Raw genomic sequence first — 18,196 nt, 5'->3', positions numbered from 1 at the left:
GCTTAATAAGCAACTGTTTCTATTACAGAATTAAAAAGCCTAATATAAAAGGCCAAGACCAGAAGACACAGGCACAACAAATAACTGTGTAACAAAAAAGTGTAACGAACAAAAAGATCAGAAATATGCTCATTATTAGGTAATTTCTCTTTGAACTCACAAAAAAATGTTACTGTTAACTTGCTAGATGTCTATGCAAATCATAAGTCAGCTTGCTTTCAAAAAGTTTTGGAAAACATTTCCAAACATTAATAATAGAAAAATGAACCATTTTTATAACAAAAATCTTGATTTATTAAAAGCTGGAACTGGTTAAAAATAAATCCTTGACATAAGGTTCTTGTTAGCTTTAAACTGTAAGCATAAAAATACCCTAGAATTATGTTTTGGTATGGATGAAATGTACACTATATAACACATAAAAAGAGCCTTGACTTGCTGCTATTATTTTTAATTAGGCTCTCTAGCACGTATGGTTTTACCTTCCAACACCAATTCAGATTGGGGGGAAAAGGGAAGGTCTGGCTCTTCAAGCTCATGGGACTGGCAATTCCATGGCTCATGCCTTGGAGCACTAATGCATTTTACATTAGCTCTAAGCATCAGGAAATCCTGGTTTCTGGCGCCAAGAAGTTCAAAACGATAATGACACACATCTGAAAACTAGGATTCGCCATTTGACTGCCAGTATCTATTCTATCAAACAATTCAGTCCTGCTCTGTTACAAATAGGAGAGAACATTTGCAGCAGTCCACACTGTTTCCAATTAGACTGGGTGTCTGGACTGCAGATAAATCCACAGAGCAATCATATCAAAATAAGTTTTCCTAGAAAACAGAATTCTAGCGAGAAATCTGAATATTTACAGAGGCTATCTATCTTCAAAAGGCAATTACCAAGTTAGTCATTACCCAAACTGCAGTTTCTCTGTTTTCTTTCTCAAGGTGAGCTCCAAAATGCCTGGAGACATTGCAAGAAAATTCTACAAATACTTAATTTAACTAGGTATATACCAGATGTATTTTGCTACTAATTTTAGGTGGAATACAGTCAGGTTAAAAAATCAATTTACTAATGTAGCTCCCTGATAAAGGATTGCAACTTGAGGTACAGTGATCTACTTTAACTTTTACCTAAGGACACTCAAGATTTTTTTCTTCCCAGCTGAATGCTTTCTGCCAAAACAAAAGCATCTTGACTGGAGCCATACCCAAGTTTATCGGAAACAACGGAGTCCACAAGCTTCACTCTACACACCTTTCCCCCCATCTCCAAGGGGGCATGAAGGCTGTTGGGACCACATACCCATACAGTATTCTGGTTAATACAGAAACCTGTCATCTCTAAGTCATATAGTAAGACTCCAAGGGTAGCATATAGCTCATACTTCCCTCAGTTTCTCCTGGTGATGCCTGCATGCTCTGAAACAAAGGTTGTGCATTTGGAAGCTATCAGCTCCAGTATTCCCTTCCCAAATATAAGCTCAGTGCAAAGGATTACACACTAATCTGAACTTGATCTTTACTGATTATAAATACTTCCTTTTTCCAAGAGTATCTATTTCTCAAGTCCTACTTTTTTTTTCCTGATCTGAGCATTTTTGTTATTTTAATTTGTTGTTAAAAATGTTATCACCATTCCACCCCTTGACAAATGTTCAGCTTTCTGGTGCATTGCAGGTAGAATAAACAAACAAGTGTAACCATCCACTGCCCTTTAACAACTACAAGAAGCGAAAGTAAAGGAGAAAAATCTTTTTTGCTTCAGCTGTACATACTGTGAATTAAGCATATTTTTAAAATGATGACTAAAGTTCCAAGTGGTGAAAATAACATTCTTCTTTTGGAAAGGAACAACTTCAGCCACATGGCTGGGCAAGTCCAGAGAGCATCCTGTTGAAGCTAATTCTGTACCACTACTGTAAAGTGTTTTAAATATTTCATACTGAGTGCCCATAAAAGGCACTTCCTAAACGCAACAGGATTTATGAAGATTCCATTCTTTAAGATAAGTCTTCTCTATTTTGAATCTGTGGGAGAGGTCTACTCAGAAATTCAAACTGCAGCATTTTGACATTCAGAGAAGCAGAGGTTATTGGTCAGAGGAGGAATTCAGAGAAACATTCCCAAAAGTCAATTCCACATCTTCTGCTCATCTAGCAAATTTTCAGAGTAAGTGCCCTCAATAATCTAAATGAGAATACCTCAAGAAAACTTGGGTTAAGTGAAAAACAAACAAAGAAACAAACCAAAACCAAAACCAAACCCAGAACCAAACAAACAAACAAATAAACAAACCCAAAAACCTCCACAAAACCCAAAACACCAAAACAAACTAAACACCAAAACCCAACATGCACACGTACACAAAACAACCTCCAAAGAAAACAAAGCCAAAACAAACAAAAAACCCAACCAAACTCCCCAACCTAAACAAAAAACAAACCCCACACAAATAGTTTTGGCAGCTAAACAAAGCTTATTTTTAACGATTTAAGAATGCTGGAAACTAGTCTCCTAGGTAATCAGCATCTCAAACTTCTTGTCAGATATTTCCAAATAATAATGTCTAAATAGTATTTGAGCAATTGTAACAGGTGAACAACTGTATGCTCTAGTTTTACTTTTCTATTGTACAGCTAAGGTCCTTTCCAACCTTGGTTACTCTATGATTTTATGATTCTATTACAACATGTGTGTTAACATGCTAAAAGAAGCATGTAATTTGGACAGCTTCTTCTTCGGTCTAAACCATTCCCTCTGCTATGAGGGCAAAACAAATGAAGCCCTGTCAATCAATCTGAACAGCCATTGTTGGATTCTATGCATTCTCTAAGAAGATCAATTTACCTGCTAGAGAAAGGATGCTGCCCAATGAGGTCTCCATTCTGAAGATGGTAATCACTGAAGAAATCTGGACTCACTGCTCCATCAGGGGCTATTAAGCCATCTATAAAACCAAGAAAGATACAGTGACTGTATGAAGCAGCAGGACTTCAGAGCAAGCAGGTAATGCAATCTGTGCTTGTCTTAGGATTTCATTAGCAGCTTGCAATATTTCTTGGAGGAATTTAAAGCAACAAAAATATTGAAAAACAGCAACTTCAATTCCAAGAAACCTTACTTGGACTTCAGGTAGCTCAGCCCACTGCTCTGAAGAAAAGCTGTATTTAAGAAATACTCTCTTACCCCTTCTTCCTTAGGCCTGCAAAAGTTATATTGAGACCAAACTTGTCTACTTCATCATGAAAGCGAGCCCAAAGAAAAAGTAATGAGAAGGGTCAAATATTAATCTTGGCCAGCAACAAAAAAGCAGAAAAGCAGCAAAGGTCTTACTTGCTCAGACTCTATCCTTTACCACTGTACCTCTCAAAACTAATCAAGAAAAAAAGGGAAAGCTTCAAAAACTTCAAATATATTTTTTTCTCTCCCCATATTTTAATGTCTTCTAGCTATTTCCTAAAGGGTGGTCTTTTCACATGATATCCTCTCATGAACATAGATTAAAGGGTTTGTGGGTTTTTTTGTTTCTTGTATATTAAAGCACTGGCATAAGAAGATGCAGGAAAGCCAACAGTATTCCTTGAAGGCTTCACAGTGTCTGCTTGCTTTAGAATAAAATCAGGGGCTAACGTTTTCCCTCTGCTGTATCAGTGTAAATCCAGAGTGCCTTTGAAGTAAAGTCAGTGAACTGACCCCAGGTGAACGAGAGCCCAGCTTAACTCTTTCTTGTTACCATTCACAAAACATTTCTTGTTAATATTAAGGACAGAGTTCTTACTTGGTAATTAGTATTAGGCTCTAATCAGATAGTGACTTACTTAATCAAAACTGACCCTACATCAGTTTGTCTCCATAACTGTATGAAAACAATCCTAGTACAGAAAACGGCAGAAACAGGTACATTCAGACTGATACAGTTCAACAGAAAAGAGAGATATTCCTAATGACTAGGAAGTTACAGATGCCATTCCACTCTAAAGAGAGATAAGATCCAAGGAGTCACAGGCCACTTAGCTTAACCTCTGTGGTTTTGAAACTACTAAAACTGCCTGTGCAGGAAGCAGTGGAAAGTTACTTACAGACACAAGGGCTTAAAGATGACAACTCAGGCATTCAAACAAATCTCCCAGTGCTTTATGAATTTACCTGTTTTTTGAAGATAATACAGTGACAAATGATAAAAGGAATAGAATTGACACATCTAGATTTCTAACAGACATTTGATGAGGTGCTACAGTGATTCATTTAGAAGATACTACCTCATGGGAAAGTGACTGAATACAATGCAACAGATTGTAAATGAAAAACGCTAGCCATGACCAAACTACATTTTAGCAGCATAAGATAGCTGTACATGGATACATCTAATTGTATACATGTGCATACAGTATGTAGAAGAGTATTATTTGACAAGCAAGTAATCTGACACAGACAGACATTACTGTCTTTCAGCATATTCACCAAGACATGAGTGCCCTGTGATATCATATGGATGTAAAATGACCAAAAATGAGGAAAGAAAGTTGAAATGGCTATTATTAACACTTGTGCCAAGTTTTCCTTACTCACCACCTATGCTGTATTTTTCACAGAAAATAAATAAGAGGGAACATTAGCACTTCTATACCTGCAGCACTTCAGATCAAAACCAATCAATTTAAGCGACTATGTATTTTAAACAGTCAGGTTTGGTTAAGACCTATCTGAAAGCAGAGAGACCTTAAAATAACATTTATCTTTATATTAATAAAGCAAGCACTACATTTTAACTTTAAGGCTGGAAGTACCACTACTTAAAGTGTCTTCAATCAAGACTGCTAACATTCAAACCATAACACTCAAGAGTTATGGTTCACAGGAATTTATAGAAAAATGAAAGCACATGGATAGCAACAGCTGCATAATATGATTACACAGTTAAAGGACATCTGTTGTTATGTACATTTCAATATAAATTAGGGTTATGTACTTTCAGAGCAAGAGAGACATTGAGCTTATGAAGGTGACTTCAGAGATCCTACAGAGATTTTCATGTAAGTTCAAGTTACTGTGCAAGAGAGATGTTGGCATATCACCGCAATAAGGATCATCTTGCCATCAGTGAACTCAAGAACTTTTATGGCTAAGGGAGGACTTGTACTGAGCATCAACCATCAGTGCAGGTCATTTCTAAAATCAAACTGAAACACAGTATTTAATTTCTGACTGCACAAAGATTTGTATTTCTGCTATTTTTTGACTAAGGCATGCTCTGTCCTTCAGACACCCAAATACCTACTTCAACTGGTACAATAATCTGCAGCCTTTTCAAAAGAATATTATGTCTCAAAAGAATAGATCTATCAGACTTCAGAAGCACACCATTACTGGCACTTGTTGGAAGGAACCCAAGAAGTAAATCTATATTTTTAATATAACCACCTACTCTTATACCTTTAAAAACAAAAGCACTTTTCAAACATCAGCAGAACATATCACTGGAAATCTGCCTCTCCTTCTCAGTCAAATATCAATTCCAGTATGAAAATCTTTGTTCAAATAACATTAAGCTTGTAACATAAACGATTAAAAGCCAGGAAATTCAGGTTAGTGGTGCCACTCTGTTAAGCTCACACTCTTGGGAAGAGAAATGGCCCTATGAAATAAGCAAAAGTTTATTACTAATACCTGTAAAGGGGAGACTACAACAGGCATGCTGCACATATTTAACTTCAGAAGCCCAAAGCAGACTTGATGTAATAGAAGTACTGTATAACACATGGCTCACACTGGTAACTTGTACGGCTAGTAGAGCAAGATAAAGCTACAGGATTCAAAAAGGAAAAACATACCACTAAAAGGGCAGGTTGCTTTGGCTGCATACATAATCAAAAGTAGAAGAAAAAAAACATCCTTAAGTTCTGGTACCCTTTGAGAATAATTTTTTTAAACAGCTCTGAGATCTTGCACAATTATTCTCTCACAGCAACTGCAAATAAAGCTTATGGGGCTTAGTGGTTTTGTTTTTGTTATTACTATTCCTGCAAATTCATTGTAGAGTCAGAGAGTTTTGTGACTCACGCATCACGGCAAAGGACTGGACACTTATATGGAAAATAAAAAACCACAGATTCAAACCGGCAATTAAATAAAAAATAAATCCATGAGCACACAGTCATGCAGGACTTTGAAAAGGATATAACCACAAATCTGAGAGCATAAGCCAACTCTGAGTTATGAAAAGTTATGAAGATATTTATCTGATGGGCAAATTATTTCATGAGTGTCTCCAGCAGAACTTTTTGAACCTTTTTCTGAAACAGTTGGCAATATTGGACTACACACATCACTGTCTTAATCCAGTATGGCAATTTCTATTTTCTTAGTAACTATGAAATCTTTACAGAGAGAGAGTAGATTCCACTTCAGATCCCCCACAACTGTGTCATTACGCACTACTGTGCATGTATATGGGCTCATCTCAAATAAGAACATGACTACCCTTAAGAATTTATTTACTTTTTTTAAGCAAATGTCTTCAAATAAAACATTTTCATATGAAGAACTGAAAAATAAAAGTATTTACAGCAGAGATTCACACACTTCCGTATAAAAGATAGCAAAAATCACACAAACATATTAACTGAAAGTCACACAATGATTGCCTCTGCTAAGGAATCTACAGGTTTGGTGTAGCTCAACTGAAGTCTTTCATCAAGTTCTGCAATATAAAAATCCATCACAGGACTAGCACAAAAGGCAAAACAAATTTCAGCATCAAATCCCATAGCTGTGAATTTAACAGGGATGAAAAAAAGGTTTGTGTTTGCAAAGCAAACAAGCTATGCACACAAGAAATACATGTGAAGAACGAGGCTGGGTCACCTTTATTCAGATCAGTCATCACAGTCCATTACCTCTCAGACAGGTCTACTCATATTTCTGAAGATCTGTAGCACTTCGTAAGATGACAGATATACAGTACTCAATCCACCATTAACATCCTAACAAGGCCACGTCCATCCTGGCTAGTGTGCATCAGTGCTGCTCCCAGTGACACAGACAGGCAACTGTCTGACTGGTTTGAGCCAGCGAATTCTCCCCACAGCCCCAGATCATGCTCCTGTTCCACAGAAGTAGCAATCCCAGTCCTGAATACTAATATATGCAGCCTTACCTGCATTGTAGTAGAGGTCAGGTCTTTCCAGAATATCCCCTTCGTGGATGTAGGGCTCAATACGATCATCACCATACAGATACTGCTCACTGTCATCCATCTGCCGACTCTCCACCATCTCCAGCCACTGAGAGTTGTGCCATCGAAATTTCTCGCTCTGTATTTTTTTAGCCCATTCCTCATCATATTCCTGTTAAAAATCACCACACAGTATTTTAGGATGGGGTATAGACAAATCTGTTTGATTTCACAGGAAATAGCAGAGGAATTTAATGTCAGCAAAAGATGTAAATGTCAGGCTTCAGTGACTTAAATCCTCTATTCAGTTTGCAGAGCTCTTTTAGCAAAAAAGAGAATGATTTTGCAAACACTAGCCATTATTCTGGTTTTGTACATGCAGCAGTACAATCTTCCCTTCATGGTTTGTAATTTTACACCATCCAGAAAAAAAATCCTACTTTGAGCAGGGAAGTTCCATCATCACAGTCTCATCATTTGGTTCATCAAGAAGAGCCGATTACTGCCAATTTTTGATTTTTCAGTACTTAATTACTAACACTGGCCAAATACGTCATTAGGGAAATGTTCATTAGGACAACTAGTTACTAGAAAATGCAACAGGAGTTCTGAAAAAAACCATGACTTTTTATCTTGTTTCATGAGGAATTAATTTTCAACTTCTTGTCAAATTTTATAATGGCTTTTTTATGATTAATATTAAATACCCACAAAAATGGTGCACAACATTTGTAATAAAGAGGATGTAGGAACCCAAGATACAACACTAAAATCTGAAAGGAGCTTCCCCAGAAAGCTGAGGAAAACAGGACACAGGTTCCAACCACTATGGAAACAAAATGTAGGCATGAAATTTCAATCTGGATTACAGCCTAATTGCGCTCAAGTGATGTGATATTCAATATAGAGAGGCACCATAAGGAAGTGACATAGCCTCTGGACACTGCAATCAGCTGTTTAGAAGACTCTTCTAAACAGAGCAGACTATGTGGGCTGTTGATTACCACTGAGGGAACACAAACCTGTGGATAATACTGTTTCTCAATATTACTGGAAAAATAGGCAGCAGCTAACTATAGGAAACTCATCAACATGAAATCAGCAGATGGAAACAATTTGGGAAGATTCACAAATAATGCACCATGGGTAGTAATTTTTTAATCAAAGGATTGTGAACAGGAACAACATTCATAACCACAGAGTTTCTAATTGTAGGACGAAATGTTCTTGTGAAACAGGTCTCGCTTTGCTGTCTTACAGCTAAACTACAAAGGAGAGAAAAACTGAAAATCATTTAACTCTCACATTGATTAACACCTGATCTAGACAGACTTTCCCTGGAGATCTAGCTGGAATAGTTTCAAGATTTTAAAATCTGTTTTATTTAGCCCTGAAGGGGATGAGAAACATTCACACAATTAGCAACAATGCCTTGGCTTAGGAAGTGGTAATTTCTTGAACTGCTCCAGCTAGACATGCAAAAGTAGATGTGTCTATTACTGGAAGTCAAAAAGTAGCAGTGAAGACAGAATAACTAGGCTAAGTAGCTCAGGTTAAACTTCCAAAACCCCTATAGACTGAACTTAAGTTTTTAAACTGACTTAGTATTCAACCTACGTTGTCTTTACTGCTTCTAGCCTGGCACAGGTAAGACTCTCTACCCTGTGCCTTTTCCACCCTTCTGACTGGCTGATAACACAATAACCAGCTGGCCCTGTCATTCTGGCAGAAGCTGCTCTGACATTCCTAATGAGCATCTAGAGCATCCAAAATTTCATGGGATGTCAAGTCATGCCATGCAACCACAAACCCTTATCCTATGGTAGTAGGTTTTAAAACTGTTTTATTTGGGGAAATAACAAGTTTGTTCTTCTTGGCTTACAGCAGAATGTAATCTCCCATTTGCTGGGACATCCATGCAAGTACCTGTAGATGTGGGGCTCTTCTCAGTCTGCAGCATTGTTCTAAATTTCTTCAATGACACCTCTGACCCACACCAGTTACTAGACCCTTCTAACTCCCCTCTGCACCATCCTGGCATGCAAGCATTCCTGTCCAAAAACCTGCCCTTCTGCATAACTTCCATACAAAGGGCAAGTATCACCTGTGGGATCCATAGATATTTGCAGTGCCTAGTGAGCTCAACTAAAATTCCAGATTTCTGTCAGTAATGCAGCAGCCTTAGGGAGAGACAGAAAAACAAAACAAAACTCCCAAAACATCACACACAGCCCTCTATACCTTATACTTTTTGGTAAAAGAACATCTCATGCTATTTCTGCCTCTTGATCTTTCCTTCCTCACTTCCACTCTTGGTTAGAAGGAAAGGCTAGAAGCAATAGTGCAAAACAAGAGTTGCCCTGGAAAAAGCAAGCTCATTACTGAGATTTATAAAATGACCCACAAAAAAAAACAAAAACAAAAACAAAACAAAACAACAAAGGGCATGACTTTCAATGATGATATCTGACCAGCATCTTGGAAGCATCTCCTTTGCTGCATCTGCCAGAGCTAAACTGTTGGCTATTATGTCAGCCTCCACCAGCTGTGAATTACTTACAACCTTTAGAGAAATACCTTGTAATTGCCAGAAATCATACTGCAGTCTTAAGAAAACTGTTCCCAGAAATCATGGTTGTAAAGAAGTGGGGGAAAATACACAAATTTAAGAAACAGCAAATTAGATTAATCTGTGGGAAGCTGAATCCCTTTTACCTTGTCTACCTTTAAAAGTTCTCAAAAAGCCATCAGCTAAATTACCTAATTCATATAAACCATGAATGCACTTTGAAAACATGCTGATCTTCCCAAAGTTTCAACCCAAATGAATCCCGCTTGCCCAACATCACTGTTCCACTCTACTCCACTGTCTGAACGTGCTGAATGTCTGTCACAGATATACATCAACTCTTTGTACTATCCCTACTCCACTGTCTGAACGTGCTGAATGTCTGTCACAGATATACATCAACTCTTTGTACCATCCTAAATAAAAAGAGGAAAAAAAAAAAAAAAAAGACACCCCCCCAAAAAAACCCCACAAACATTAAAATTTCTCAGATACTGACTTTTTCTTCAGACAAGACAACAGGGCAGAATATTTGTGTATTCTACATTTCCCATCCTATATTAAGAGGCTTAAAACTCCCGGGTATTTTACCTCAATCATTCATCTAAATTTTGGAAAATATGATTATTGACTGAATGGTAAATTAGCAGCTGTAAGATTGAACATATCTGCAGGTTACTTAAAAATCACAAGTTACCTGTTCAAGCAGTTTGGTTACTTTGTACCTTGCATTTCATTATGAATGAGTAAAAAGGAAAAAGAAGTGACAGCACCAGAATCAGATCAATGATCAGTTTTGTCAAGAGTTTCATTCTGGCAGCAATCCTAGAAAAGGATGATTTGCAGTCATCTAGAACAACTTATACAACCCTCAGCACAAACGAGTTCATTTCAGTACTGCTAGATCAGGAATACATCTGTACATTTTCCACAGAAATGTGCAGAAACACCACTGGATAAATGATTAATGGAATAACATCAGAATGGAAGAAAAGCTGTAAATGCAGGAACATATCCAAATGTACAAAGAAGCCAAATTAAAGCAGTTTAGAGCAAAACAATTCCCTAAAACACATCAAGTCTTCCAGTAATTATATTTTGAGCTATTAAAAGTGTTTTGTTCGTTGTTTGGTGGTTTTTTTTTAAACACATGAACGACACCTTTTTTGCCTTGGAATTACTGCAAATTAAAACAGAAAACTAAACATCACAGAGATACAAACATAGCTTTGTGCTCTTCAGCCCTTTGAAATGTTGACCTACTAAAAAAGCAGTGTTTGGGGCAACAAGAAGATGATAAAAGGAATGTGCCTATTCTCTAACCCCATGTCACCCCAACACTGCATGTTCAGAAACATAAAAGGAGGAATCTTGAAGGTTGATTTTATTCTCTTTGGAGCTCCCTGACATCACTGTTTTTAACATTCGGTTTCCATAAATCCAAAAGTGTCATAGAAGATGTATGGTCCGACTTTGCGAGGAATGTGCCATCCTTTTTGAAGTTCTGCTTCCAACTTTGTTTACTACTGAACCATTGAAATATTATGAAGCGTTAACTGGCCTATTATCAGAGCGTGTCTGTTCCCTATCAGGGGTCCCCTTTGTCACTGGCTTCCGTCACACCTTGTATCTGATTAACACACTATAGGATAACATAGAGCTACACAGATCTGCTTTGTGTTCTCTCACAGCTGATGAAAAACAGATTTTCCTTTTCACTTTAATGTGGTTGCCCTTTAATTGGGTCTGTAATAGGGTTCATTTGATGCGATTCCTCATACTAAACTAAAGCTGCTATACAGTAAAGAGAATATTCATCGTGTTCAAGGCTGTACTTGGTTATATGTTACATTCTTCATTATTTAGCCATCCCTAAAACACACAATTTACATGAAAGGTTAAATTAACCATTTATTAAGTAAGAAAAGATTTACCTTGTCTGGCTATCCAAAAGGGAGGCATGACATTTGAACTATATGCCTCTATAAACCAAGGAGAGAAACAGATGTTATGGATCACCATCTGCAGGTGGACTCAACACCTACCTTAGCGTAAGCACCACCAGGGGGGAATTCATTCACAGACCAAAAAAACCTCCTAACACACCTGTGCAATCCAGAGTTACTTCTTCACAACCAGGTTCATACTAAGTGTATTCTGATGGGAAGTGAACAGATATGAAACTAAAGCAAGGCAGAGAAAAAGTAAACACAGCCCCTGAACTTAGGTGCCTGCCTAACATGCATGCCATCCACAGGGTTCCTATATTGTCAACAGCTGAACAGAGAAACTTTTTTTTTTTTTTCCCTTTGCAGGAGCATGAGATATCTATCTCATTGGCAAGTTGTTATGAAAGTTAACAGAGATCAGTGGTTTAGCTCACCTGCCTACTCTTACAAGTCCAAAGAGCAAGCACCAATGCTAGAAGGAAATCTGTCCAAGATCAGTTTTGTCTTCTCATAACCCTATTAGGACAAGCCTGCCCAGTCTAATGCTTCCTCCAGTGTGGTTCTTCTTCTCATGCTGGTAGAGCCTTTCCTGCTGGGTGCATGCTCTTTGCCACAAAAAGCTACCAGCACCAAAGTAGACTGATTGCAAATTTCACAATGCAGAAGCTGATCAGTGAAAACATACATCTGCAGTTCAGCCTGCAGCCCCACACCCTAGCTGCTATTCTGCTCACATGTCTGTATTCATGATTGTTAGGGGATAACAGGGGAACAAGAGACACTACAAAATGGGAGAGCCTTGAGAAGTGAAGGGAGAATCTGTTTTCCTGGAGTGATTACAGCACTCTTCATGCGAAGAGGACACCAAGCTGGAGTCAAAGGTTATCTATTTTAAGAGTATGCTGCGTATTCAAATAAAGCACACACCAAATCCCTGTGGTCTTTCTTGATTCTAAGAGAGCTGGCCAACATCTTGCACAGCTGACCCTAAATCTCAGAGTACTGAGAGTTCACAGCACATTCTGGCCTCTTACGCGACATTCCAGCATTCCCAACATGAAGGATTTGTGTCAGGGCATTTAGCTAATAGGGAAAGATGCAAACTGTTCATTAATACAGCTCTGCATATGAGGCAAACATTATTTGGGATTCATTACAAATAACTGGGGCAAAGAATAAGAGCTGGAATAACACTTTAGGCATGAGGTCCTTCCTCAATCACATGGATAATGCTGTAGCTATCTATAAGATGGTTTACTTCTGCAGGAAGTATAATGATCCATTCTTGATCATAAAAGAAACAAGCAGATCTGGATTCAAAGCTGTAAAAACACTGAATAGGAAAATGGGGGCAAACAATGGAAGGTAAAGGTTGAGACTACACAGTCCAAGAATCTGGTTATAGTTAATTAAATATCATTTGAATAAATGAGGAAAATAATTTAACTGCAATAAGGCTGAGCTAGGGGCAGAAAAAGAATGAGAAAACTGAGAGATTAATAGCCCTGTGAGCTCTCAATAACGTTGTCCGAGGTGAACAGAGTAAAACTATCTCAAGTAAGCTGACACTTCTTTCCACAAGGTTGGAGTTGCAGGCATCCAGGCTTCTGAGGCAGAGGAAAAGGGGACTTCATTTGCTCAAGACTCCTATAGCAGCTGTTGATTCCAGGCTGTCAGCAGAGCCTCGAGACCCACCCTGCTTTAGCTGTGCAAGTACACTAAACTAACTGCTTGGTGTCAATACTCGGCACATGACACAAGACTGAAGCATTTCTAAATTATCAACGCAGACTTTCTTTTCGACAAAAGGGGTATCTTGAATTTACCAGTGCAAAACTGTGACTCCCCAATACGTACTATGTTAAAGTAGCACATCTGTTTCAGTTCATCAATGGCAGAGTCCAGCCAAGCTATATTAAACAAATCATCACTAGTGTAACATTTCCATAATTTCTGTGACAATTACTTTACTACAGAAAGCATATCTCCCCTAAGGCCTGTAAGGCATCTGATTTTCTTCAGTGTTACTTCAATCACAGTATATAGAGCTTATTGATGAGTGAAAGAAGCATTTGCCTCCCTGAGAAGACATTACTTTCAAACTTGAATTCTCCAACTTTTAGTTTCTGATTTCCATCATCAGAGGAACTACTCCTGTCAGCATGTATGGAACAACAGACTGAAAACTTCATTTTTTCTTGTTGTGGGTTTAGCACAGATAAGAAGTTCCACCATTCTTAAAGAACATGTCTGCTCAGACAACTCAGAATGCACCTTGCGTAAAAATTGCTGCACAACTAAATACCTCAGTTTTTACAGGCTGCTCCACCTCTGAGCTGAATAGCAAAACACCTATAAAGACTTGACATTCTGATAAACTACTGTTTCAGATTTTCTCCCACCACCATCTAGAATGTGATGCCTTTTTTGCCTGTGATTTTTGGTAGTGGGAGACAGAGTGCAGCCAGATTACAACATTAACAAGAAAGCAATCAGCAGCATTCTCCTTCTTCCAGAAAACAGGATGTATTTGTGCTTCCCATTCCCAACAGGGCATGGTGTTAATTATCACTTTTACAACCTATAACTCAGCAGCTAGATAATAAAGCTAAAAAGACCTTCTTAGCAAGGGAACTCTACCAACTTACCAGTGAACACCATCCTAAGCATGGCACTGACCAGAGAAAATAACTTACTCCACACAAACTACTTTGAGTATGTGCTTGCTATATTCTCCCTTACCCTCAGTAACAGCAGTACCACATAATCTCTTCCCTGTATTCTTCCTCAAAGCCCTAGAAGTCCTGTCCAGTGCTTCCTGCAAGTTGAGAAGAACTATCCATCCATTATAATAGCTCTCCTCATTTACTCGCAGCTAGAATAAAGATTACCTCTTCTTAAGAAGTAAAAGAAAGCCCAATACATTTTACTCAGATGTTAATAGTGAATACGAAGCTATATCTTATTTTTATAGATTCTATAAAATTAATGTTGCTTAACAATTTTGCTAACATTTTTCAGTAACTAGATACTACTATGCACCACACTGTAAAGCTCCCCAACATGAACAGATCAACAACTGAGGCACTTGAAAACTGCACTAGCCCCAAGACAAAATAAGCCTTAGAAGCACCCTGATGGTCTGGCCTCAGCCAGAAGATAAAAGTATTAGAACTGTTTCCACTGGAGATGTCTCTGGAAATAACTGATCTTGGTAACTGAACATAATGTACATCATACATAAGTACTAACTGCATATCCATCTTACTTAAAATTTTGCCCTTAAAGAATGTCAACAGCAACTCTGCCACTAACTAGGTGGATCAGGATTTTCACTCAGTACCTCTATGAAGCAAAAACTAGAGCCAGATAAAAAGAATTCCAACACAGAAAATGTCGTGTCATTTTACTTCTTTTTTTAGATGAATATTAAATTAGAAGGCATTACTAATGAGTGTAACAGACGACAACAAAATAGCCTAAATTAGGTCTTACACTACATTAAACTTTTCACAGAACAAGATGCAATATGTGTAATTCAACTAACGAGGTGACAGGAAAAGCATTAAGGTAGTCAAAGACACCACCCTTGACTCATAGTGAAGTTCCTTTGGCTGCAAGATTTAATTTCATGACAGCTACTCTACATCCAACATTATGTACAGTCTATAATCCTAAGACATTGCAAAATGCTAAAATTTCTTTGTGTTTTGACAAACTAAGTCATGTAGCTAAAAGAAACCTATCCAAGAGCAGAGGACTCTGTAAGTTCAATACTACACTGACTGTTCCCCCAGCAGCAAACAGCCAGGTTCAGGATCACTGACTGCATTTTCTTTCTGAAACAAAAATTGGCATCAATTGATGTAGAAAAGCTGCGTAAAAGCTGCTGGGTAACAAGAGCTATTTGCCTGGAGAATTAAGAAATAAAGCTTGACATACTTGTGTAACGTGATTCATTTATTTAAGTACAAAAGCACTCTCTTAGAAGTGTCTGTAGTGTAAAGCTAACTGCTATATATACAAACTCTTCAGAAATCTGGTACAAACCTAGATTAATGATTGTCGTTGTCCCATGAAAATGATCTATTACCTATGGGATTAGAAAGTTGTGCATGAAAAATATCTCCAATTTGCAAGTTATTTTAGAATTGTCTCATGTACAGAGGTTCTTGAAGGACAGATGATACAAAAATAAAAATTAGACCTACCGCTATAATATCTAGAGTGTTGTCACAGACCTTGCGGATCTCAGCATTTTTGTCATGCATCAGGTCAATGAGATATGCTGGAGCCTCTGGAAAGAAACTGTTAAGGATAAGAGCTTTTGGTTTGTTTTATTTTTATTTGTTTGTTGGTTGTTTTTTTGTTTGTTTTTCTCCACAGCTCTGTATTCTTCCAACTGCAGATTTCATTAAGAATCATAGTTAGGAATTTTACATCACATCACATGGGTCAGCAGCCTTCCCCCAGTCACTTTTTAGGTTTTTTTTTAAATCACATTTTAAAATACCCAAATATTCTTCAAAATTGCTGAAAATAAATTACATGCCCCTTCAAAGAAAATTCTGATCTGTTACTGGAAATCCATGTACCCCATGTGTTATTTCATAAGGTTCAGATTCTGTGGAATGGTTTAATCTTTTATCTGTTACCTTGGTAACCGGTAGGCATTTCTGGTTTTAAAAAAGGCTTCCAATGTATACGTTTCAAAAACATTGAAGATAATCTATTATGCAAACAATAATGACAGTATGCAGTAAAGCCTAAATAAGAGTTGTAAGTACTATACAAAACCAAAAATTGAACAGATTCACAACAAGGAAATGGAAGAACAGATTCAGTCATCAACAGAAAGGTGAAAAAAGAAGAGACACAGGAAAGTCAGGAACAGGAATCAAAGTCTCCATAGTGGGAAGAAGAGGGAAGACTTACGTCAAACAAAATTCAAAGAACAATCAGGTGGACAAAAAAATACTAGGCAAGCATTATTTTTGTTGTCTAGATTGATATAAGAAAGAATGCTATTATTTTAATGCACATAACTTCAGACTACGCAACATATATGTTTAATGGTGCAGTTCAAGAGGTTGGTTTGTTTATGCTCTATGTAGGTTCTTCTATGAACTACGATCTGTGAAACAAATTAATGCAGTAATTCAGTTTTCATAAGAACTAATGGGTCACCTGGTCCAGTGATCCTCCTCCTACTTCGCTTCCTGTTTCTAAGCAAACTAACTTTTAATCTTCCTTACTAATCTTGCAGTCCCTCTAACATGCCTAGGCTGCCTGTTTTTTCCTTTCAGCTGAAATAAATTACAAAGAGAGCTCTGAGATCAGGAGGTTTATGCAAGATAAATATAGGTCAAACAGCAAGTGATGGCAAATTAACTGCTGCAGTTCTAGATATTTAATCTTTAAAAAGATACGTGTTTCCTTGATAATGACATCTCTGGTGGCTTGGTGAAAGACCATCTGATAAAATACATAGATGATCTGACAGACAAACTCATCATCTTCCTGCTGAGCTGCAAGGAAAAAAACAAAACAAAACAAAAGCACAGTTTCAGATCTTACAATTAGAAGCTTGTGAGGCTTAGAGAACACCCAGTTCTTACATGTCAGCTAGACGATTCAGTGGTATGCAAGAGATTTCCTCTCCCAACAACACAAAATGAACATTTTCTTTCCTGCTCCAGTCAAGCAGAAAGACCACAGAGTACAGCAGAAGTAGTGGAGGCATAGGAAAAAGTCAAATGCATCAGACTGCTACTAGTCCATATCTATCAGTAACCAAGTAATTGCCCTGACTTTCATAACACCTACTCCTGCCTTACAAGAGAAAACGAATGTGCATTCAGTTACAGCATGACTACATCAACTAACTTCTCTGAAAAAAACAAAAAACAACGAAGTCAAACATGGCAAACATACCATTTAGAAGCTCAATTAGTGCAGGGATGATTCCAGATTTAGCCAGCAAAGCAGCACAGGAGTCATCCATAGAAACTGTTCCAATCATTATCACGACTTCTAAAACAAGGTCATCCTCTGCAGAACCTGCTACATCAGAATGCAGGAAGTATTACCACTCAGAAATCCTTAATCTTGTGGCAGTTGTATATTTATCTCTAGATACAATTCTGTTCTTCTATGTTAAGTTTCCCCGAACTTAAGTGCAACAGCAGTTCAAGAATTCTTCGAAAGACTCTACTTTGAAAGAGCAACAGAACTTTGTACAGACCTGGTTTTAGTTTATCCTTCAGGTATGGAACCAGTTTGTACTCTTTCAGCACAAGTTCCCAGTCAAGATCTGGTAAGGTCAAATTTGCAAGTGTCCCCAGACATTCAATCACAAATTCCTCCTCTTCATCATTTGATATCTGAGCTGCTAAATCACCAACATAATCCTAGAGAAAATATAACAACAAACATACCTAGAGAATAATCTGGGGTTCTGAAGAACTCACAACTTGGTCAAATCAAAACTAGTTCTCAAAA

The 18,196-nt window shown here is 37.7% G+C and overlaps 1 protein-coding gene across 2 annotated transcripts in view; it reads right to left on the bottom strand.

Annotated features, from left to right (window-relative positions):
* The window catches only part of KIFAP3 (kinesin associated protein 3), a 70,102-nt gene that overhangs the window by 15,333 nt on the left and 36,573 nt on the right, over window positions 1-18,196 (bottom strand). The window contains exons 14-19 of one of the 2 annotated variants that reach the window (XM_061345482.1): window positions 17,940-18,105; window positions 17,630-17,758; window positions 17,125-17,223; window positions 15,907-15,992; window positions 7,160-7,349; window positions 2,851-2,950 (exon numbers count right to left, since the gene is read on the bottom strand). In XM_061345482.1, the coding sequence (XP_061201466.1) occupies window positions 2,851-2,950; window positions 7,160-7,349; window positions 15,907-15,992; window positions 17,125-17,223; window positions 17,630-17,758; window positions 17,940-18,105 (770 nt within the window). The remainder of the gene's footprint in view (window positions 1-2,850; window positions 2,951-7,159; window positions 7,350-15,906; window positions 15,993-17,124; window positions 17,224-17,629; window positions 17,759-17,939; window positions 18,106-18,196) is intronic. The other variant, XM_061345483.1, reaches the window with a different exon arrangement.

Source organism: Neopsephotus bourkii, unplaced genomic scaffold (assembly GCF_033783945.1).
Source record: "Neopsephotus bourkii isolate Nb327-2 ecotype Australia unplaced genomic scaffold, CSIRO-AGI_Nbou_v1 NB_234, whole genome shotgun sequence".
Taxonomy (NCBI): Eukaryota; Metazoa; Chordata; class Aves; order Psittaciformes; family Psittacidae; genus Neopsephotus; species Neopsephotus bourkii.
Note: the sequence above shows the minus strand (reverse complement) of the source record. Positions and strands in the feature narration are given on the sequence as shown.